The sequence below is a fragment of the Pempheris klunzingeri genome, chromosome 1, assembly GCF_042242105.1.
Source record: "Pempheris klunzingeri isolate RE-2024b chromosome 1, fPemKlu1.hap1, whole genome shotgun sequence".
Taxonomy (NCBI): Eukaryota; Metazoa; Chordata; class Actinopteri; order Acropomatiformes; family Pempheridae; genus Pempheris; species Pempheris klunzingeri.
In genome coordinates this window covers 16,832,428-16,855,955 of record NC_092012.1, presented here as the reverse complement: position 1 = coordinate 16,855,955, position 23,528 = coordinate 16,832,428, and the positions used below count along the sequence as shown (strand labels likewise).

Below are 23,528 nucleotides of genomic sequence, written 5' to 3'. Positions count from 1 at the left end.
TGCTAGCGATCGAACATTTATGTAAATTTGACAAGCCGAACGCATCCTGTACTGTACAGAGACACTGCACGGAGGAGATTGATTGACATTGGTCTACAGTCCCTTAGCCAATCAGGACGCAGAACACAATGCGCGTTCATACACTGTAAAAAAAAAAAAAAAAAGCATGCAAAATTGCACTAAAAAAATCCAGCGAAAAGGTGAACCGCGTTATAGCGAGGGCCTACTGTATACTTGTTTATTTGCTCAAACCATCACAATACTAACTTGCTGTATTTTCCCCTCCACAGCTCCCCACTGGAGAGGAAACCCAGTGAGGACCAGGAGGGACCAGAGCCTCCACAGGAGGAGGAGGAGGAACAGGATGAATGCTGTAGCTTTACATCGACTCCTACTTGTGGGAAAAGTGACATCAGTGAAGTCCAGAGCCTGCTCTTAATCCTGGTGAAGCTCTGAGTGCGACAGAGACAGAGCCAGATGTCATCATGTCGGGTTACAGCTGTGTGGTTATCAGAGCCAAACAAGGCCCACCAGCTCCTCTCTCAGCACTCACAGGCAGCTGAGAGCCAAGATCTTACCAGAGACGACCACAGACACTCAACTAGTCAAAACCAAAGACAAGACAAACAAGCAACAGTCACACTGATGGTTTATGACGCTCTGACGTGTTAAACGTTCACACCTAAAAACCAAAACAAAACAAAACATAACATAAGAACCCACAGAGGGGAGAGACCGTATGCTTGTAAAATGTCACTCAACAAAACATGATGACTCACACAGGGTAAAAGCCATAGACCTGCTGCATTCAGGGAGGTTTTTGTAAAATCACATCACCTGTGAGCTGATGTGATGACACTTGCTGCACCTTGTTTATCCAAGCCAAATGGTAATCTCTATGAAAAGAAATCTGCGTACGAGTGCAGATCGCAATGTTTGTTCAACCTCATTGGTCCAGACTGAAATGTCTCAACAGCTGTACTTTACTCATGTACTGTACTTAAGTACAAGTTTGACGCATTTGTACTTAAATATATCCATTTTCTGACATTTTCTACTTTGATCCACTTAATTTATTTAATTATAATGTGGATTCTGATTAATGATGTGAATTACCATCAACAAATACATCATGATATTAACCCCTGAGGGTAAATTCACAAGCTACTCAGTATATTAAGTAATTAGAATTAGCCCCACCTTTACCAGCTGCAACCATTAAAGTGATGAACACATCAATGCAAGACAATACGCTGTTCTGAAACTGGGGATTCTGTATATTGGTATTTACTCAGGTAACATTTTCCATTTTGTAACTTTTACTACCATTGTTAGTACTACTGTCTACAGAGAACAGGTGATGTTTTCTTAGGGCCGATATGAACAGTGGCATCAAACTTGTGTGAAATGTTATCTTATCTTTAAGTGTTCTTGACGTGTTTAGCTGTAAACAGATATAAAAATACTCTGCTGTATAAAAATACAGCAGAGTGCTGCATTAAGAAAATGAAAATGTTTTGTATGAAAAATCGGAATCTGTTGAATGAGTATCAAATGGAAATAATCATAGAATAAACACCTCAGTATTATACTTGCATTGTTCATACTTGCGTTCTTACGTTCACAAAAAAGCAATGATTAAAAAAAGTCCCATAAAGAAATACAGACACTCAATTTTATTTTGAAACCCACCAGAGTGGACTCGACCCCTTGGTTAGGAGCCACTTCAGACTAAACTAGCTAACTGCATATAAGGCAGTTAAAAGTAGCTCCACCATAACCAGGTACAACAGTATAATGCTGTTTACATATTGATATTACCAAAAATGGCACATAAAGTAATGCATCAATCACAGGGACCAATTTTCTGCTTTTACTTTTGATACTTGAAGTACGTTTTTCTGATGATGCTTCTGTTCTTTTACTTGAACGAGATTTTGAATCATGGACCTTTACTGGTAGCAAATTATTTATACATCATTGTTCTGGTACTTTTAGTTAAAGTTGTGCACTTCCACCACCATTCAGTTTATATATACCAACCTACATCAAGTCATATCAACTTGAAGTGCATTTAAGTTAATAAAAACACATTCAAATTTGCATAGATCTTTATTTTTAGTAGAATCTATAATTGACATCAATTAAATAAAAAGGAAAAAAAAAAAACAAGAGCAAAAAAAATCTTTAAATTACAAGAAAATTACACTGCACCATTCATATAGTACAAAAATAGGCCTTATTTTAGAGTTATGTCCCATGTAAGATAGTCATTCTTGTACATTATTCATAGGTCACAAATCTGTAAGGTACTGTGCGCAGCCACAGGCCAGGGACCTCACAAAGAGGCGGGAGGAGGTCAGAGTCTGAGGCTGCTCCACTAATCCCCCCCCACATCACAAAGTGTTTCATTTATACTTTAACAAGCATGTGCACACACGGACGCACGCAGATCTGATTCAGCCCTTAAGATAATGGAGATGGGATACATTCTACCTCCTCCCTCCACAGCTGCTGAGCATACAGGGTGTCACCGCAGATCTTCATGACAAAAAGCAGAGATGTCAGGATGATATCAACAAAACACTTTGAACACAAGTGAAGGGGTCGGTGGACTGTGACGACCTGAAAGCAATACGTCGTAACACTAAACAGACAGCATTAAAATGATTGTCTTTGGTTATGCCAAAGATATTGTTCCTATTAACTCCATCCGACTTCATATTGATCACTTCAGACTACATCCTAAGGCAGGACTGAAGCAACATCGAGCTCCATGTTAAATAAATCAGCTGTAAATGAAAGAAAAAGCCTCCATGATTCCTGCGCGCGAGTCCTTTTTTCATTTTTTTAATAATCAGGAGACAATTTGCAGCAAGCACATTTTTTTTTGTAACATTTCTTTTACTCTCTACATGAAAATGATTCACACTGAAGTGCCAGTGAAGTGGTAGATTTATAATTAGGAGCTGCTTCCTGGCACAATTAGAGAACCTCTTCTTTTTTTTTTTCTTAGTGTGTAATTTCCATCACATCCTTGCTGTGAAAGAGTGAGATGGCTGCTAATGGATTTCAGTAGCTCCCTGTGCTTTGGAAGCTCTGGCTACCCTCATGCAGCCTGCGTTCGGGGTTTGTTGAACGCTCGAATGCACAAAGCTCTGAATTCATCAGTTTAAAGTTTTGCGAGTTTTCAGGTTAGCAGTGAATGCAACATCACACTAAGGTGAATAAATCATTTTGTGTGCGTGTTGCTGGAGGGGCCACAGAAACTTTTCCTAACACCCCCAAATGTTGCACTTTAGGAGAAACTTTATTCTTTGTGGAAGCAATATAAATCTTTTGTTAGGGAAGATGCACAATGGAAGATGTTGACATTACTGAGTCAATGCTAATTGCAACAAATTGGAGTCCCACAATATAGTTCTTCTTAAAAAAAGAAAAGAAAACGAAGCTCTGAGCATGAAGAGTTTAAGAAAATAGTTAATGGAAGCAATTTTGGTGCTGCATTATCCCATTATCTGTTGTTTACACACTTCACACTAAGCTGGGAAGTCAATAAGATTTTGTGGCTCAAGTCAGAGGCTGTAGTTGTTACATTTTTAGATTAGCACCCTCCTTAAACTGGGGCTAATCAAAGCCTGAATGGCAGTAGGCACTGATGAACATCACACCACGCAATGCAGCACAGGCTCCTTATTCTGCAGCCGCATGAGCTTTGTTCCTTTAGAGGGCACTTTCTCGGGTTGGTTTCCAATCCAGTTTAGTGCTTCCTGGTTGAAAGTGCCACAATGAGCCAAATGTGCTACACCTGCACCGGCCATCTGAGGTGAATTAAGCTTCCTTTTGGGAGAATGCATGCCAGTCGTTCTCCGTTCTCCATGCTATTGAACAGGACGATGGCAGGTATTGGTTTTAAACTCTTTATTCTCTGCTGTTTTCATATGGTTTTTCTCCCTCTCCGAACATGCTTTTGCAAGTTAAATCACATTCAGCTCTACATATTTATGCACAATACCTTTTGAGAAAGTTTTCCAAAACAAGTGATTAAATTAAAATCAATTTGTTGCGTGTGCTTGTGCACCTTCTTGCCCTCAAAATAATGGAATTGTTTGATTGTCAGTGACATAAACGTAAGAATAGAAAAGGTCGTCATCCTGACGGAGCCAACAGGGAAAGACCGTTTGAGTATGAGAGGTGAGGAAAACAAACACCCCAAACAATTCTGAGTTGATTTTGCACTTTAACGCTGGCCAACAAGATCTGTGGACAATCCTTCTAGCCATTCTGTTTTCAGTAACAGGTTTTTAAGCCCAGCTGTGACTGCCCATGAATGCTGATGCTAAAGGTAATACATTTTAAGAGAGATAGGAACTTCAGGAGACAAGAATTTATACAGCAGCTTTACAGTTTCTGAATTGCAATTGGATGTTTCTCTTCTAAAACATAAATTCAACTTGCACGCCTGTCCCCCTAAATATTTCCCGAGAAGCATTTTCATATCTGACCTACATATAATTTGACCTCCATAATCATTTAACAGCTCCTACTGGCATGTGAACCCTTGCTGAATGATATGAGAGGTAGATAAAAGGATGAGCAGCTGCAGTTTTGTATGCATGTGATCACCATGACAACCTCTCTTAGCAAGCTCCACTGTATTTATAGTGGAAATGAAAATAATAATTTCAACGTAAAAAAAAAAAGAAAGCGATCAATGGATTCAAAATGGCTACTCTGGTTCAAATCATGAGATGCATATTTAAATGATAACCAGCCCGGGAGAAAAATCAATTTAAAACAATCTTCCCTAAAGGTATGATTAACATCTCTCAGAATAAATAGTTGCTGCAGTATCATTCAGAATATAATTAATTGGCAAGTACGCCGAAGAGATCTGAAATTCAGATTAGATGAAGACTGGAGGGGAAGTGCAGAGACGCTGATGAGATGTGAGTCTCAGCGCAGGATTTCGAAATAGAATTCAAGATTTGGAGAAGAGAGCAGACTGAGACGAAGGAGGGAAGGAAAGCTTCACTTCAGAGGGCAGATAAACATTTCTCATATGCAGTAAACTCCCTCGCACATGCACCCGCACACACACGCACATTAACAAAGTTTCAGACGTTACGATATGAGGCGCGTGCGGTGTGTGTTTGTAGTGCTAATGTGCTCAGACAAACGGGAAAGCATGAATGTATCGTTGCTGCGTCTGCTCTGTCGAGGAATCGATCACAGGTAACTCAATACCTGTCAGCTGCTTTGAGAAGCTCGTGTGCTCAACGGCCACATACTGTTCTGGGTCCTGTCAGCTCTCATCCCCGCGATGTGAGCACATCACACACAGAAATTAAATCTCCCTGGAAGGGACTGTGCCTCTGGGTTGATTGAGTATCCTGCGTGTGCGTTTGTGTTTTTGCCTCCTTAAATTTATCTTAACGCCCTTTCCATGTCATAGTTGGCAGATTATGAGCGCAGGAGAATTTATAGTTTCCAAAAAATGGAATGAATGTGAGCGTACTTCTTGAATCGTAAAAAAAGGTTGGAGGAAGTTTTGCTAATTGTGTGACTCAGAGTTTGTCCTGCAGCAGCTGAGACAGATCTTTCAAGACTGAGTGCACAAACTAAAACCCCCGTCACACCCAGATCAATAGCTAAACAGCTTTAAAAAAAAAAAAAAAAAAAAGGACGAGAGATGACTTTTGTTTAAAGGTAAATACAAAACATTGTCTCATCACAAAAAGAAAGATGGCAGACATGACATAGTCAGAAAGCTGTTTTGTTCCAGACTGGTGACACATGATCATAACCCCTTAAAGTCTGGACATTTTCTTGACAACTATTATGCTTGTGATTTATGCGTTTCTAAAATTGCACTTTGAAAAATGTGAATCAGTACAGATAAGTGGTGCTTTTCTCAACAGATTTTATATGTTGATGTCACTAAACGACACTTCGGAGAGAATCAATGTTTCCAAATCCGATTTCATGCCTCATAATACAATTTTCCGCTATAACTTTTTAGTTAAAGTACTAAATATGACAGGACCAGCTTTAGCTCCTCTATAAAGGGCACTACACTGTTAAGCAGATTTACACGCTCACATTCACACAGACACAGGCGTTCAGTGTGTGCGCACGCACACACGCACACACACACACACACACACACACACACACACACACACACAACTCTACTCCTCATATTCAACCTCATTCGACATTCAATCTCGTCTGGCTACTGCACTGAGACTGATGGAGAGAGAAAAAAGGGGAGGAAAGCAAATAATAATCATTTGTTTACTGTAACAAAAAGGAGCTGGAGCTGGAGGGGAAAATGTACTCTGCACAGACAGACACTGTTAGTGATTGAGGGCAAGAGGAGGGAGTGAGCCAGTTTAATAGAAATGCGCCCAAGTGTGAATAGAGCAAAGCTCGGGCTATCCCGAGCTCTGAGAGACAGCAGCTTCCCATCAGGTCTCCCACAGCAATGGAGAAGACGAGATCCTGAAGGAGGACTCGGATGAGAACCCGGGAACACAGACAGAAAAAAAAAGGTGGAGAGAAAAGGATGAGAGATAAAACCAGAAGAGACTGTGAAAGGACAGTTACCACAGCCCTGAATATCAGACAAATGGGGGTGGGAGGATTTAAAAGCAGGAGAGAAGGAGGGATGTGGGGGAGGCATTAAAGAGCACTTTGTGTTTTGATAAAGGCAGTCCTCTCATTTTGGACGTCAAACTCGTTTTCGGAGTCTGTATTTACCTCATCATCCCCCCACACTGTCGGGATGCCGCGGTACGACACCACCCTATTTCCCCCCAGACTGAAGCTGCCCCCGAGGCCACCGCCAGCCTCCAAAGAGGGCAGCTTGATGAGTGCGCCTGAGCGCAGCTGCAGCAGCAGGAAGATGCCAGCGAAGGTGGCGATGATGGCCATGCAGCTGAGCACGGCGATGGTGATGGGAAGCCGGGAGCTCAGCTGGAGCTGCGATCCGGGGTTCCCCTGGCCCACCATGAAGCTGCCAGGGGACTCGCGCATGTACTGATTGAGGTGCAGGCAGGTGCCAGAAATGGGGTCCAGGGAGCTGTGAGGGAGGCAGGACAGGCAGGCCAGAGGACTGAGGCTGCTGCAGGTCAGGCAGGGCGGTGGGCAGGGCAGGCAGGCTGGGACGGAAGCTGGTAATATAAAGCTTCCCACTGTGTAGTTGAGGGGCTGGGAGCCTACTGAGAAGCCTGCTGGACATTCTGTCACACAGCCTTGCTGGAAGAGGTAGTAGCCGGCGTCGCACTCTGTAACACAGAGAACCAAAACTGGAATAAACAGCGGCACACACCTTTTACCTCTTCATATGAGTCAAAAACAGAGAACAAGGACTCCCGCCCCGACAGTCAAGGCTCAGAAGGCACCTTTAACATGGTGAAGCACGCCGTTTCTGAGATTTGTGTGTTTATTCAGCCGTGGATTGTTTGGCATCTTGGAGATATGAGACACAGTCTAAATGCAATTTAGCTTTCAAGTCACCATTTTCACTTGTGTTAGTTTGCTAACTGAAAAAAAAAAACTGATGACGAAAAGCTTTGCAATTTATATGCTGAGTGCAGCATATTTAAGTCAACACACCCATTTCCATATGCAGTAGGTCCAGATGCAGACCATTGCCTATAATGGCAATTAACAGACTGCGGGTGCTGGGGGTAACAGAGCTGAAAACACGACTGTGAGCCAACAGAAGGAGGAAAATTTAATTTACTGCAGGGTCTTGTCAACTTGTTCAAAAAACAGAGGAAACTATAGTTGGGTGCCCCAAGTCATACTAGTGTACTATAATGATACACGGTAATCATAACATATTAAAATGAACTATATCATAATTAAATTCTGTTCATCTGCTAATGAATCTGTATGAGCTTGTCTGCATCTCTGACGGCCTGTAGGGGTCAGACTGTCACTGTTTTAGACAGTATGGACTGACTGTGCTGCTGCTCACTCAGTACTATGACAGCTTGCCTATAGCAGTATTTGGATTAGGTAGGAGACAGCAGTACGGACATCATTAAGTTTAAATGAGATTATTAATAAAAGGGCCCGGGAGTGAAATTTAATTTGATGTAATCAGAAGTTAGATCTTCATTTACATGATGCTAAAGCTACATAATGGCTTGACGTTTGCAGTAAGAGTTTGAATAAGATAATTGTCTGACTTTCTAATAAGCCTGCCCGCATAGAGCCACAAAATGAAAACGGATGCAGCTGAGCACTCCTCGGATAATATTCCATCCTGTTCACCTCAGAATATCTAGGCTATTTCACATGTCACATCTCCACATGACTCAGTAATTACATTACCCCTCTTCAGCTGTTTTGACATTAACTGGGGACAAGAGACAGCAGTCTTACCAATGCATATCTGCCTCAGGTCCACGGTCTTACAGTTGCCGTTGCCAGGCTGAGACTTGTCAGAGGAGCTGGAAGATGTTGAGCCGGTGCCGTACAGCACCAGGATGAACTGGGTCAGAGTGCCTGAGCGGAGAGATAGAGACAGAGATCAAAACTGAAAGTAAACGGGAAGAAAAGTAGGCCCGTCAAAAACAGTAAGGCTCCAGCACTCCCTAGGGTGGATTTTGTATCCTCATCTCATTGCAGACGCTTGGATTTTCTGCATAAAGTGACAGAAAACGACACCTTGAAATGAGCCGCGTTTTTAAGACAGCATGAGTTCACTCTGTGCCTAATAAGAATGTTATGAAGTGCACCTCTCTGAAGAATCACTCAAGTGTGGGGCCTTATGAGAGGTTCCACTTTAGTGAAGCACTCCTTACTGAGGGGGACGTGTCAGACATTTATTAACATCCGTTTTCGGGGGTTTTCTTGGCTTCCGAGAACTGAACTATGGGTGGACCTGCTAAGTACAGATGCAAACGGTTGTTGGTGGATGATCCAAGGATAAACAACTGGACTGAAGTATTCACTTCACTGCTTTATCATGCTCGCTGCCAACAGAAAACCGACTGCTGCAGAGCTACACAAAGCTCCTCACGGGGAGAACGAGGGCACAGGAACTTTACAGGATACAGGAGCGCCTTGATCTGTAATCTCTTGGCACTGAGGCCTTAACACTCGAGCTGAACCCTAGACTCAACAGATTAATACATGAGTTAAATAACACTCACGTGAGGTGACCGCCTCCAGTTTAAATCCACCTGAACACTTCCGTTGCATACCCATCTCTCCTGTGTTACATGTCTGTATCTCGACTGCCACGGTTAAATAAGAAAATGCCCCCAAAAATCTATATCTGAAATGTATATGCAGCCACTTGTGCTGAAATAATTAGCTGAATAAGATTTGATTAGTCAGTGTAATGCATTTTCTTCTAACACTTTTCAACATAATACTGCCATTACTTTGCACATGAGAATCAAGATTTAGTAATCTGTTTTATGTCTTGTTTATTTCTAATTATTCCCTTATGTTGTTGGGCTTGGTGGTATGAGAGTTATGTTTGTTCCAATCTGGATTTTTTTTTAGCTTTGATTTTATGTTTTTGTCTGATTTTGAGACATCTTGTTGCTTTTTTTTTTTTTTTTTTTTTTTTTAAAAATCAATTCAAGTCGTTTATCAAGCACAAATGCCAAAGTTACTGGTTTCAGCTTCTGAAATGTCTAAATGTCAGCATCTAAAATGTAAAGGATCCTTTTCTTTGTTCATTACCATTTTAAATTGAATATCTTTAGGTTTTAGACTGTCAGCCTGACAAAAGTAATACAGAGATTTCTCCTTGGACCTTTGATGGGCATTTTATTGCATTTTCGGACATTTTACTGACAAAACCATGTAGAAAAGTAATGGACAGATTACTCAATCATGAAAATAATCTATGTTTCAAATATGGCAGGTCGTGGCACCAAATTCAAGATATGAACACAGACACATGCAAGTAAATCCACCAAAATATTGATTTCTTGAATCTATTCTTATAAAGAACAAAGATGCTACCTTACCATAGTCACTGGCTCCAGCCACGTTCTCAATCTCCAGAGTCCACGCCCCAGTGGGGTTCTCCTCCCACGAGTGGGTGGTCATGAAAGCCCAATCATTAAAACCCTCTGATGAGTAGTCATGGGGCCTGCAGCAGAGCAACAACAAGAAGTGTAAACAGTCTATGTTTACCAGCTTGTACTGGGTGTATGCGTGTATATTTGTGTCTGTGTGTCTGTGTGCGTGTGTGTGTTCACCTGGGGTGGAGCAGTGTGGAGCGTGTGCCGGCAGGACTAATGAGGTGGATAGCCAGGTTTCCCCTCCGGTTGTAGGACAGTGTGAGCCGAGCCTGGACGTGCTCTAATGAGGTCACGTGACTGTCTGTCCCGAAGCAGGCGTCCACGCTCTTGTTAATCAATAAATGGCTGCCGATGTTCCTGTCAGACATGACGGACAGCATAAAAGAAGACACGTTAAGACAGTGATATGCGTTAGTTGTCGGCCGTGCGCTGCTGAAATCGTTGAACCACTGAATCATTGAAGCTTGTTCTGAGCTTGGGATAAGCTACTCTCCACATAACCGCATGACTGTGACATTTTGCCCCTGGCCAGAGCGCGAGCCTGCGAAGGGTGAAGAGTTTGTGGCCTTGAACAGGATTAATGTCTCACAACCTGTAGCACCAGTTTCCTCTGTGAAAGTAAACCATCCACCTCTTTTTATTCCCTCCCCAAATCCGCTTAGGAGATTACATGCATTCACAACAATTCAGAGGAGGAGGAAGGCGCTGGGTTTTAGTGACACTGAGGCACCTCAAATTATAGACAAGATGCAGTGTGATCACTAAACCGTCATGCTGCTTTAAGACACAGTCCCTCCAGGTTCACGCTGATAAATATTTCATGTATTAAAAGGACTACATAAATGCCTTTGACCTTGTAGCAGCCTCATATGGGAACAGTCTGAAAGGTTCATTTACAGCACTTTACTAGATGCCCACGAATCATACAGTGACTGCCCACATTATTATTATGATGCAAAATGGCAGCAACGCAGCACTTCATCACATGTATGTTTGGGCTACTGCAATATGTACCGTGTGGTGTTCCTAGGAAGACTCAGGAAACATGGGAGAAGGGAATGGAAATGTATACAAATGGTTGCTGGAGCTGATCCATATCATTGCCAGCTGACCGCTGTGGCACGGGCACCTGTGATTTAAGGTCTGAGAGAAGCAAACTTTGTGGCACAGTTGGAGGCATGGCATCTGTTTTTTACAAGCACACACACACACACACACACACACAAAGACAGCAGGAAGGAGATGCTACACACCTACAACCAGCAATCTGCCATTCAGTCACTGAGGAAAATCAACGAGTAAACATTTCAGCAACAGCTACAGGTGAAAATCCCCTCCGTGATGTTAGTAAACACTACTGCTGAAAATTAAAAGATGCCTGCAGAAAGAGATTTCTCTGTTCACCACCACTAAAACACAACACACACCATCATAACAGGATTATTCTAATTCTGCTGGAATTTGTTTTGTCCCTGGGACTTAGCAGCTCCCAGCAGACCCTGTCCAGAGCATTATGGAAAATCTACCAATCACACAGCCATTACATACTGGAAATTATGTATTGAATTATTTTTAAATTAAATCTAATTATTAGGATTACATTTAATCCTATGGAGAAATGTGTATTTTAATCCAAACTGTATAAAGCGTTTCAAAATTGTTCTGGGAGCCAGCCAAACCTTAAGACTTGCCGTCCATTTGGCGGCGAGTACGTCTGAGCCGGAGCGGAGTGCTTCTAAATCATTCATTGCTTTTTGAAAAGTTTTGCTTCCAAATGATGCCATACTCCGTGGTGGTAATTTGCATCGTGTCTAGTTGTGAAAGCGCACATCTCTGTGTCTGATACGTTTAATGTCAGAACAATAAACGAGAAATCTGTGCCACACTTATTTGAAACAACACCTGTATGCCCTCTTATTTGATCGGACACATGCTTACAGGAGCATTTCTGTAAAGACTTCATGCTTTAAGGCACAAACACATGGTCAGGCCCACAGATTTAGTTGTAGTTATGGTCATAATGTTCTAGTGCTGCAGTTTTCCCTGGAAATGTGTCCTTTTTGAGCACACATTGATTATTCTGATGTTATCCTTGGATGTAATTGACGGTAAGAAAGATCCTGAACACCCACCGGCTGACTTATTTCAAGTCACCCTGGATAAGTGAGTCAACTAAAGACCTAAAATGTAAATTGAATAACCTGCCTTGACTGCTGCTCCCAGACGCTCGAACCATCTGCTCTGAGATTCTCATAGCTGCAGTAAAAGAGAGAGGAGCCTCAAACCCAGCGAGAGAAGTGACAGGGAGCGCATAATGAAGAGGAGATGTCAGCCCGAGTTTGGGCTGCGACACCGGGAAAAGGAGGAATAAAATGGCTGAGGAGGAATACTAAGTCTTAACATGTGAATTGACAAATTACTATTTCTCTTCTAAATGCTGCCTCTTGAGCTGAGCCAAGTTCACGCGAGCACAAAGACACACATTCAAGATGAAGACATAGCGCGTCACTGCAGCAAAGCATAACAGCTCAATCATACAAGCATCTCCTACACGTTCTGTTGCGGATCAGTTTAGCATCAATCTCTCTTATCGCTCGCAGCGTCTCCAACATACAGGCTCATCTCATCCTGCCGCTTAATCACAGGCTGAATTTGCATCAAACCAAAACAATCTACAGTGTATTTACAGTAAATCTGTTCTGCCATTTCTTGTAATGCCATGTTGACTGCTATTATTTCACCAGAATTAATTTGCTGATCCCCGATTACTCCCATCATATATTATTCGTCTGTCCAACCATACTAATATTTTTAAGCGCAACTTTATGTTTGCTGAATGACCTCTCGCAGTTGTGGTCATACACAACTTTTGAACTACTTTATTGACTGTTTTTGACTGCGGACTCATCACCTCTTTGAACCGGCCGGTAGGAGCCTCAACTAGTCTACTGCAGCCACACTGGCCTTTGCTGTGGCTCAAAAACTGACAACCAAAGAAAAGCTTGGTCTTGTTTCAAACCGGAGCATCTGCAGATTAATTCCATACCCGATAAGATTATGATTCACTAAAGTTAAGTATGATATGATGCTTAAAGAACTTTATTTAAACATTTGCAGTACTCAGTATACAACTTGAGTGTAGGATTACAAACAGCGGTTGTAGGTTTAGGTTAAGTTAGGTTATGGTTAGGTGGAGCAGAGATCTGTAGCGTCCTGAGTTTTCTATTCACCTCCGTTCCGTGTGCTCCTGCCATCTTAGTGAGTACACTCCTGTCAAACTAATTTATTTATGACAGAGAGGCACTTTTTTGTTAAAGGGGCACTCCAGTGATTTAGTACTGCACTTCAATAAAGTTGGGACTCACTTAAGACAGATTGAGACAGTCAGGAGATATCCTGACTTTTAGTCCGCCGTAAAGGTCTTTTAGTAAAAAGCAGCCGCCATACAAGTATGTGAACTCATCACTCAAGTGACGCAGCAGAGGCCCCTTTGAATGCACAAAACAACATTAACTCTACAATGTAGTTTAGGATGTAGGTACGTGTGTGTGTGTGTGTGTGTGTGTGTGTGTGTGTGTGTGTGTGTGTGTGTGTGTGTGTGTGTGTGTGTGTGTGTGTGTGTGTGTGTGTGTGTGTGTGTGTGTGTGTATCTAGTGTACTAACCTTGGCTCACAGACCATGGTGATCACACATTTCCTCTGTGGCCCCAAACTGGTCCACGTCTTTGCCAGCGCTACAATTGCACTGGCATCAAGCAGCCCATATCCATATGAGTGGCTAACTGCGGAGACCAAGAGAGTAAAGAGGAAACAAACACATGGACGGTGACTTTATGAGGGGGCTGCACAGTGCGTCTCCCATTTTAAGCTTTCACACAGTCTCTGTCCAATCCTGGAGGAATGCATTTCTACTGACAATTACATATTAACAAGCCTCCAAAGGTCCCTGAAAACTGCAGAGGGCAGAGGAGAACTTGGAAGCAACTGCTGTACCTTTGCGTCCAACCCCATTAGTTCTCCAGTCGTTGGTGAGCAGGTGGGCAGGGTGAGAAGTTCGTACAACCAGATGTTGCATGTCCCTCCAGGTCAGGTTTTTACTGGAACATGTGTATATGCAAGCGCGCACAGAGACACACAGCCACATAAAAAGAATTGGGGTGGGGGTGAGAGAGAGACACAGAGAGAGATGAGGGGGGAGATGGTAAGACTCTGTTTGATCTGTTTGAGTAGCTCAACTTGATTTTCTAGCCAGATGCCTCCAACAATTCATCCTACAGTCTTAGCCTGCGGGTGGACAGCTGATTAAATACAGAATACAGTAAAGTACCAGTCACATAGTTTCCTGCATTACAGTAAATCTTGAGTCAACATGCGTCTAAACACAATTTCTGCCCTCTGGCAAAATATATTGCAAAGAGAAAACCTGAAAAGGCGTGAGGTGATTATCCTTCCTGCAGCACAGTTGGGTTTAACTTTAAATGCATCATTCTTATTGCGGATTCCGTGAAATAAAGATTATTACAAAATAACTTCGCTCTGTCACTTTCTCGTCAAATCCGTTACTAATTGCAATCCTTTTCTATCACCTCACTCTGTTTTGCCACAAGACTAATTACTCATTTTCAGGACTGTTCTGACATTCATGTTTGTCCCTCCATTAGTGCTGCATGACTGGATCAGAGTAATTAGTGCTCACATCAAATTGCGCCGTTTTTGTAAATGTGCTGCAGAAATCTGCCAGACGGAGGGGTTAAAAAGTAATTCACAAAATGGGATAATTGTGCAGAAGTTATGCATAAACACGCAGCACAAGCAGTTAAAGTCTGTTTCAGTGTAAGAGTGTTGCATTTAAAATCTTTTAAAAGTCTGTGCAAGAAAAAAAGGTGGAAAAATATTTTACCTGTTGCCACAAAATGACTAATTTGCATTTAGGAAATTTCTAACCACATGCTAGTAACTGATAAGAATGAGGCATTAATTCAAACTACTTTGGCTTTCTGAATATTTTAGTACACATGCAAGTTGACCAATCGTTCTCTAGAATAATTACTGCACAATCTCATCATGAGTTCAGTACAAATTATACTTTATAAATTTTTTCTATAGGATTAAATTATTTTAATCAACAAACGTCGGAGAAATATGAAGATAGGGAGGGTTAGAATTAGGCTGTACAGCTGAGGAGAATTGCAAGGCTTGGCAAGGCTCAGAAAAATGGTGATAAGCACTTACTTGGCCTCAAGGGCAAGAGCGATGATCCCAGCAGCCAGCGGGGCCGAGGCAGAGGTGCCTGTGTGGGAGTCTGTGCATTTTGATTTGAGGTCTGTAGTCACCTGAGGATGATGAACATGGTGGGCTTAAATAAACGGCTCTGACAAAAACTGAGAAAATGTTCTCAAAAATTGACCTAAAGCTATTCTTCCTATTCACTTTTCTAACACTTGTCCGTCCTCACACAGTATCATAAATCCTGCACTTCTACCACAACTGCTCTTGTGCCTTCACGTTGGAAAAACAAGACATTAAAAGCGCTGTTACTTTTGCCTATTTCAAGTGAGCAAAAAACTTTCTCTTCTCCAGCACTTCTTCTCTTACTATCTCATATGTATTTGCTGGAGGTTGAAATCACCTCCCGGCTAAAAAAGATGGAACTTAAAAAAGCAAAAAAGTTCTCGGCATGACTCCCTGGACCAGCTGAAGAATCAAAGCGGGGAAATGGTATAACTTATGCTCACCTACTCTCAACAACTACGAGTGAGGTGTCTTTCAGCATGACTCTTTTTAGATCAAACTTCTTCAGCAGATATCTCCTCAGCAGCCCAGAGCAGAGGGCTGTGGTTGTACTGGGCAGCCCCCAGGAGCAAATTTCTGCAGCTGCATGAATATATAGCTAGGCAGTGCAGAACCAGCGTGCTTGTATTCAGCAAAACCCATCTCAGGCAGGATAAAGATTACAAAACAATGCCTTGTGAAAAGCCCCAACTCACCCATGGTATAATCCTAAAGGGGAGGTCAATCTATGGAACTGAATAAGACTGATAAAAAAGCAGTTCGTATCATAAATCTGCCCTGTGTGCTGACCAGCACAGAGCCTCCAGACACTTATCTTTTAACTGACTAAACAGAATAAATGATACTGGCAGAACTGACTTTAATGGTCCAATTATGTATTCAGGAACTGCCCATATCCCCCATCCTTTAAATTTAAAGAGAAGGATAATGTAAGTGTAATAAAAAGAAAAATCTCTGCTGCATAACTCTGGAGGTCCAACACTTTCTCTTCCCCTCCGTCTCTTCATTCCTGAGTTCATGAGTGACAGCACAATTAAATGAGTACAGCACTGAAGCATTAAGGGACCAGCCACATGTCACTGAGATGTCATGAGCTGTCCGTCCACTTGGTCTGGCTGCAAGACGGTATGCTATAGAAAGACAGTGTGAGTGTGAGTGTGTGTGTGTGTGTGTGTGTGTGTGTGTGTGTGTTTGATTTTGTGTTCGTGAGAAGAATATTAAGCAGCAACAGATTGCCAGATGGACTTTCAGCCGCTCACTATTCGCAATAATTTTAATGGCCCAAGACGCGATGAATGGGAAAGAAGAAGAGGGAAGAAAAGGAAGGGAGGAAGAAGAAGCCATGCTGTCGTTCAGACAGCAGGTACAGAATTAAGCTGCAGATATGGCCGTATATGTAAATGCATCTAAGATTCAGTATGACCAAGTGACACTCCTAAAGGGTTGCATTGAAAATGCAGCTAAAAATGTAAAATGTTCTTGTCAGAATCTCGTAGTAAATGCCAACCAGTTTGGTGTTTTATTAAACAGTTTACACTCATATAATACTGGCTGATTATTGCATCATTTGTTGGTATATAAAAAGATAATAGTGATAATGATAGTTAGTAGTGATAATATTTCAATTTCCAAGAGCCCAGTGTGACATCTTCAGATCTCTTCTTTTATCCACAGCACATTCAATTTACAATTAAATAAAAACAGAGAAAAGCAGCAAATCATCTTGGCATAATCTAATTTGGGAGACAGGAACCAGCTATTGTTTTTTCTTTTTTCCTTGACAAATGACTTAAAGATTAAAAGCTACCCTGTGGAGTGTTTTTTACCTCTACTAGCAATATGGAACAATTCTTTTTTACAAGTGTGTCCGTGTTGTTGGTCCCATGCACGTGCATGAGATGCATCCTAAGGCTGAAAGAATGTACGTGTACGTAAACTATTGCAGATTTCAAACCTTTAGAAAACAATCAGCTTTGCAAATGTTTTATAAAAAGGAACAAAATCAATTCAACATGTTTATTAGACCTCAAGGATGCACACAATGTGTTTTGGTGAGTTAATGCTGAGTTTTACAGGACATTTTTAATAAATCTTTTTCTTTTTTTGTTGCTAAAATCGATCTAATTGATTGAGTTTCAGCTCTAATTATAATATCAGACTGTTCAAAACCACCTAATGTGTTGTTATGAGAGGAAAAAAACACTTAATTTATAGCCCAAATGTTCAAAATGTTTAAGCAGCTATAAAGTAAAAAATGCTGTGGATCGAGACGTGGAACCAGAAGCTCAGTTAAGGTGATTGACACAAGAGGAAGAAGAGAATGAAAGAAAGACCCTGGAGGAAGACCCAACTCACTATCTGTTTCTCGTTGAGGTTCCCCGAGCTGTAGGTGGTGGCGAGGGTGGAGGAACAAGCCTCGCTGTACCAGGGGACATTGCCGTTCTGGGTGGAGCTGCTGATGGACAGTGTGTAGATGCTGTTGGTGTAGCCGTCACAGTTACAGCTGTCCTTCTCCCTCCCTCCGTTCCCGGAAGCCCACACAAAGATGGAGCCCAAACCACCACGGCCCTGGAGAATGTGCAGTAAATTCAGACAAACGGAAAAAGCCAACCACAGAACCTTTCTTTCATTCATTCATGCATACCTTGGACCACCACTAACCAGAAGTGAACATCTATATCAACCTTTAATAGGAATCCCAATTATAGGAGGGCAGGGCTCATTTCAGAAAGGACCTATTAAAACGCAGCATACGTCGCAGAGGCTGAAGTGGTCAGTCAGTAAATTAAAAACACCTAAATATTGCATGACAGCAATGCAATACAAAAAGGCACTATATGACAACAGCTCGTTGTGATAAATCATCCAACCTCTCAGCCTTTGAAGTGCAATAATTTTCATCTAAGAACCACTTTATTGTATTGAGTGGAACCGTCTCTCTCTGCATTGATCAAACCCAGCTATGCACCACCCACACCGCCATCAGACAGGGCTGTCACTGTGGCAATTATCTTAGTAGTCAGTGTTGGCCATTCCAATCAGCATTATGGCACATGTCTTGAATCCCACTGCTCTATAACGAGAGTCAGCGTTAGCTGGAAGGATGTGTTTATTCATAGAGTGCAGATGTGAAAGCCTCGGATGTGATCTGTATGCTTATCAATTTTGTTTGCTTGCCCATTCTACATACCTGACACTGTCCTATGCATTAAAAAGTGCTACAGTCAACAAAAGAACTGGTTACACACCATGTTGTTAAATGCTGGCAGACTAGTTTGCAAAGTTACCTCTTTAAAATCTCTTTACTTGCATATGCACATAGTTAGGAATGTGCTTCGAAGCCTCTGATTAGTGCTTGTCAAGTAATTTAAAGCTCCAGCAACAGTTTGATTGGAAAAGAAAAACAATCATGATTTTTTTTAAAAACACTTCACACTTGAGGAGAGCACATGCTAACTAGCCTTAAAAGAGCTGAGAGATAAAAGATGAGGTGGCAGTTCAGGAAGTGGCCTTCAACTAATAATGAAAAAACATTTTTTTTAAAATTCATACTTAAATTTCTTTCAGTGGTGCTTCTATTAATTTTCCAAGATCTTCCTCCCTGGTGGCTTTTAGAGGACATTCTCTTCCATTCATAATTGTAAGGGTCAAAAACTGCTTTGTTCTTCCCACTTGTGTCCTCTCATGCTTGAACAGTTCAATTACTGACTGCTGAAAGGAAGCCACACACAGGCAGTAAATAATGTATGTCTCACACAAACACTCACATACACACACACCTCTGTAACTCCACGCAGAAAGGCTTCTTTGGCGAGTTTGGCAGGTCCATCAACGGTTTTGCCGTCATCCTCTGGGCCCCAGCTGGCGCTGTAGACGTCGATGTGTTGGGGATTCAGACTGAGGGACTGGGCCTCCACCATGTCAGTCACCTCTCCGTCCAGCATACGCACACCTGCACACACATCTACATTAGCCACTACTCGCAAAACACACCTGAATCTCCAAACAAACTGTCGGTGGCTGAGTTGCACCGTGGGTAATGTATGCGTAAGGTTTTGATAAGTAAGAGGAGTGTGTGGAGCAATAAAAGAAAGACATCTCTGGATCTGAAGCATCGATTTTGACTTTAAATTCATTACAAACAGAAAGGAAATGTTTCATGAGCAATGCTAAATCAGTGGAGTAATCTTTTTACCAGAAAATAAGGACTGCACAGAAACATACAAAAAATACTGCAGGGAAAAAACAGTGTCTCTGGTCTCTTTTTTAAGCTTTATGTGATAAGAATTGTAGCTGTTACAGTTTTACCTGACTGCTTGTGTTCAGCAAGGTTTGACATGTGTAGGGACAAAGCAATGCTGCTGTGGTTTTGTTTGATTTGCATATTTATAGACTTGTTTTCAGTGCTGCACATTATCCGTGCGCATTTGTACAGCCCGTGCAGTGGTGCAGCACATGCTGCTGGCGTTCGTTATTTATGCATCCACTGTGATGTTCTTATGGATCCCACCAGGTAAATCAACGCCATTTCCATTGATTTGTTTTGGTGCTTGAGCTGGTGAGAAAAAAACTGAAATGGACTGAGATCAATCGCATTGGGGGTGAAATGCCTCCTCAAGTGTGAAGCAGACTTGAAAATTACGATAAAATGATGAAAGAAAGCATTAATTGTCTTCCTCTACATGTCGGGATGAAATAGGTGGAACTGTGTGAGTGGAAATTGAATCAGACTTCGTTTTATTTTAAGACGATTGAACAATTAAATGTTTAACAGCAGGTCTCAACTGAGAATTATTTATAGGGTATTTAAAGTGATCATTGATGAAGTGCTATGGCAGAGATAAAACTTGAGCACACACAAAACAATGCAGGAAAGGCATGCAGAGAGTGAGGCGGTTGTCCTAACCAATTAATTCTGCTTGAAGTTCAGAAGCTTTTCTTGCTACAGAACACATTCTCTCTCTCAGCAATGCTGCTCCACAGAAAAAGGTGGTGAGAAATCAAAGACGCTCAAAAAACAAACTAATTTTCCCCTTTGATGCATTGCAGGTCAGGTTACTCCACGCTGCTCTATATGGGTTAAAGTATCCAAGCACTGGCTCTTTGAAGTCCTCCAAAAGCATCAAACAGGCACTGAGCTGCTAGTGTTTCCATGGCAGCCTGTGAGAAGGCCATGTGATTCGCTGAGGAGACTCAAATATCTCCAGTCCCCATCCAAAATATCCATCTATCACAAGAATCAGAGACCAAGGTTGTCGATACATCAATTCAGTCGGATCAGTCCTATTAGTGGAGAGTTCATTAATATAAAGCTATAAAGTGTTAGGAGTTATGAGTCATTCATTAACTCTCAGGTCGCATTAAATGCTGGAGGTTAAAAATGTAACTGCCATTATGCCACCTGGCGCAATTTGCCTCTGTATGAGAAGTTGGGAGATTTTGTTTTCATGCAGCTTTAGTACATCCTTTGTTCCAAAATAATAATTTAAAAAAACCTTGAAAATTAAGAAAATTGTAAGTATAATTTCAAAGAACAGTATGAGTTTTTATGTGATTAGAAGATCCAGACTCTCAAGTCTGTATGCTAAATATGTAGCAGGTCATTACCTTGTATCAGCATAAAGACTGGAAATAGTGGGTAAAAGCTAGCCAGGCTCTGGTAACAAGATCCCCCCCCAGAATATCAATAAAATGTCATGATGTCAATCACAAAATGTTTGGCGCACAAAGAAATTGCCGTATAATAAACGAGCCTAACATAACGCCAACACTAACATCTTTAATAATTACATAATATTGTACCTCATCTGCCAGATCTTAATAAGGCTTTGTTAAAGCACATAGTTACTAGAGACAGAGTTACTGTTACTGTGTGATAGGTAGCTCACTAGCTGCTAGCTACAGTTAACTAACTGAGCTGTATTGTTGGACAAGCATGCCGGGAAAAGTCATGAAAATGTATCAGAGATCTCATAATGTCTGCAAAGCAAGCCTCGGAATACTGAAGAGTCAAGTAGCAATCTAAGATATTCAAATTATTCTTTCCAATGTTTGAATCCTACTTGTCAGCTTTAAAACTATAACTTGAATCTTAAAAAATTAGCTTTCAAATCTTCGTTTTAATGTTTGGAAAAGTCGATAAAATGTTGAATCCTGAATGAAAAGTTGATCTTGAAACATATCTTGTAGAACTAGCAGTGCCAGGAGTGACTCATAGAAGAGAAGTTAGTGATCTAAAATTCAGCGACAGTATTTACAGTAGTTCTAGTATTGTATTACTTAAGCTTCACAGTTAGTCAGGTGTCATGGAAGAGCAAACACAAAAGCGCTGAGGGGATTTTTGTAGTTTGTTGTGTTAGTTATAGTTTTTGATTTTGCTGATGGAAAAGAGGCTCGAGTGTGACTAAAAACACGTCTGCAGGTTTTTCACAACACCGAGCCTCCTCGTGCTCCACCTACATGACGATACAGCCCTCTTGTTGTGTTAAGCTGAATGCCATGTGGTATATTCCCACCTGCCATCTGGAAGGATCATAAAGACTAGAGTTATGGCACTACTCTAATGGGGTTCAAACTTTATGAGAGTAGGATGTAGGCAGGAGGCTATTGAGACAAGCAGTAAGGCACTGGGACAAAAGAGATCCTACACTAAAAAGGACTACATATCATTGTGCTAGATGATGTAGTCTACAAAGGCAATGACAGACGTTACAACACAAGGAACAAGAAATAAGCATTCACAAATATATAACACGTGTCTATGTAGAAGCAATTTGACCATAGCTACAACTAAATTTAATCCTGACAGCCCATTTAACATGGCTTCAATTTCAGAATAATCTTTGGACACAAAGCTACAATAAAACATCATGAAATAATACAATTGTTAACAATAAAAAAATGTATCCAAAGAACTGTTATTGTTAAATATCAGAAAGCCACTGAGGCTTCTTTTGAAAAATGGGAACAGACAACTACAGAAACTGCTCCCTGTAGGCGCAAGCAAAGCAACCCATCAGGGTGCAAAATCCTTTTTAGAACAAACAATATTAATATTTCACGATATTTTGCCACTCTCACATCATTTGTATTTGCTCATAAATCAGCAGATTTGACTGTGTGTTTGTGGGTCTCTGGCACAGACAAATCATCCAAAACAATAATAATCTTCCATCATTATATTATGATGTTTTCCATTAACGGTGCCATTACTTGTGGTGCTGCAGTCAAACTCTGACTCTTAAGGCTAAACACCCGCTGTGAGATTTTCCATCTGAATCCATGTCCAATTAGCTTAGTGTATTCACACCATGACACCAGGACTGTACACTCACTGAAAAAGCAGTTCACTAACAAGGTTGGACAATACAGGTACGCAGCCCAAGTGAGTAAGAAAGTCCACTAAAGCACATGTGTTAGTTCAGACATGATCCCGGTTTCTCTCACATTGTGGCTATTTTCCTCATCGCTTTATCCACCATTTACTTTCTCAATGGATTAATCAATTATCTAGAAAATCTAGTTTAGAATACAGTAAAAAAATAAAAGTCCTGTAATAGTTTTCAAGTTATAGATGATGTTTTAAAAATGCATCTTTTGTTCAAACTCTGAAATATTCAATTTAGAGTTATAAACCATGGAGAAAAGCAGCAAATCCTAACTAACGCATTTGAAAAGCTATAACCACAAAATGTTTCATCATTTGTCATTTTCAAGAAAAATGCCAAATGATGAATCGATTACTAAAACTGTTGCCAGTAAAACAAGTAGTGAACAGAGGCTAACATGTGTCTGTATGCAAGAAAGTAACTCTTATGAAATAGACCAAACAAGGGAAGATGAAACTCGCCAACACTCTGCAGGCCCATAATGGTGGCGACAGGCACTGGGTGATGACATTTTTTCATTGGCCAGGGTGACACAATGAAGTATCAAGCAGACCTTGCTTGAGAACAGCGGGGGCTGACATCACAGCAGGGTGTCTACAAGACCCTGCCAAATGTGGATTCTGACGATTTGATTTCAGCCTGTCTGTGACATGGCTTCAAAAAAATCTTATAGTGGGTGTTTTTGCCTTCAACAAACTATAACGGCAGCGTTTTTAGGTTTGCAGAACTACAGTCAAACTCCGAGGATCCCTTTTTCTCTTTCCGACACCACCGACACACAGCCAGATGTC

At 41.3% G+C, this 23,528-nt stretch overlaps 2 protein-coding genes across 2 annotated transcripts in view; one reads left to right on the top strand and one right to left on the bottom strand.

Annotated features, from left to right (window-relative positions):
- LOC139225377 (lysosomal protective protein) overlaps positions 1–23,528 on the top strand; it is a 124,002-nt gene that overhangs the window by 5,454 nt on the left and 95,020 nt on the right. The gene's annotated exons all lie outside the window — the stretch shown is intronic.
- furina (furin (paired basic amino acid cleaving enzyme) a) overlaps positions 6,175–23,528 on the bottom strand; it is a 73,351-nt gene continuing 55,997 nt past the window's right edge. Inside the window, exons 8-16 of the mRNA XM_070856157.1 lie at positions 19,129–19,301; positions 17,705–17,917; positions 15,290–15,390; positions 14,051–14,154; positions 13,722–13,839; positions 10,236–10,415; positions 10,002–10,126; positions 8,398–8,520; positions 6,175–7,289 (exon numbers count right to left, since the gene is read on the bottom strand). Of these exons, the coding sequence (XP_070712258.1) occupies positions 6,685–7,289; positions 8,398–8,520; positions 10,002–10,126; positions 10,236–10,415; positions 13,722–13,839; positions 14,051–14,154; positions 15,290–15,390; positions 17,705–17,917; positions 19,129–19,301 (1,742 nt within the window). The 3' untranslated portion in view covers positions 6,175–6,684. The remainder of the gene's footprint in view (positions 7,290–8,397; positions 8,521–10,001; positions 10,127–10,235; positions 10,416–13,721; positions 13,840–14,050; positions 14,155–15,289; positions 15,391–17,704; positions 17,918–19,128; positions 19,302–23,528) is intronic.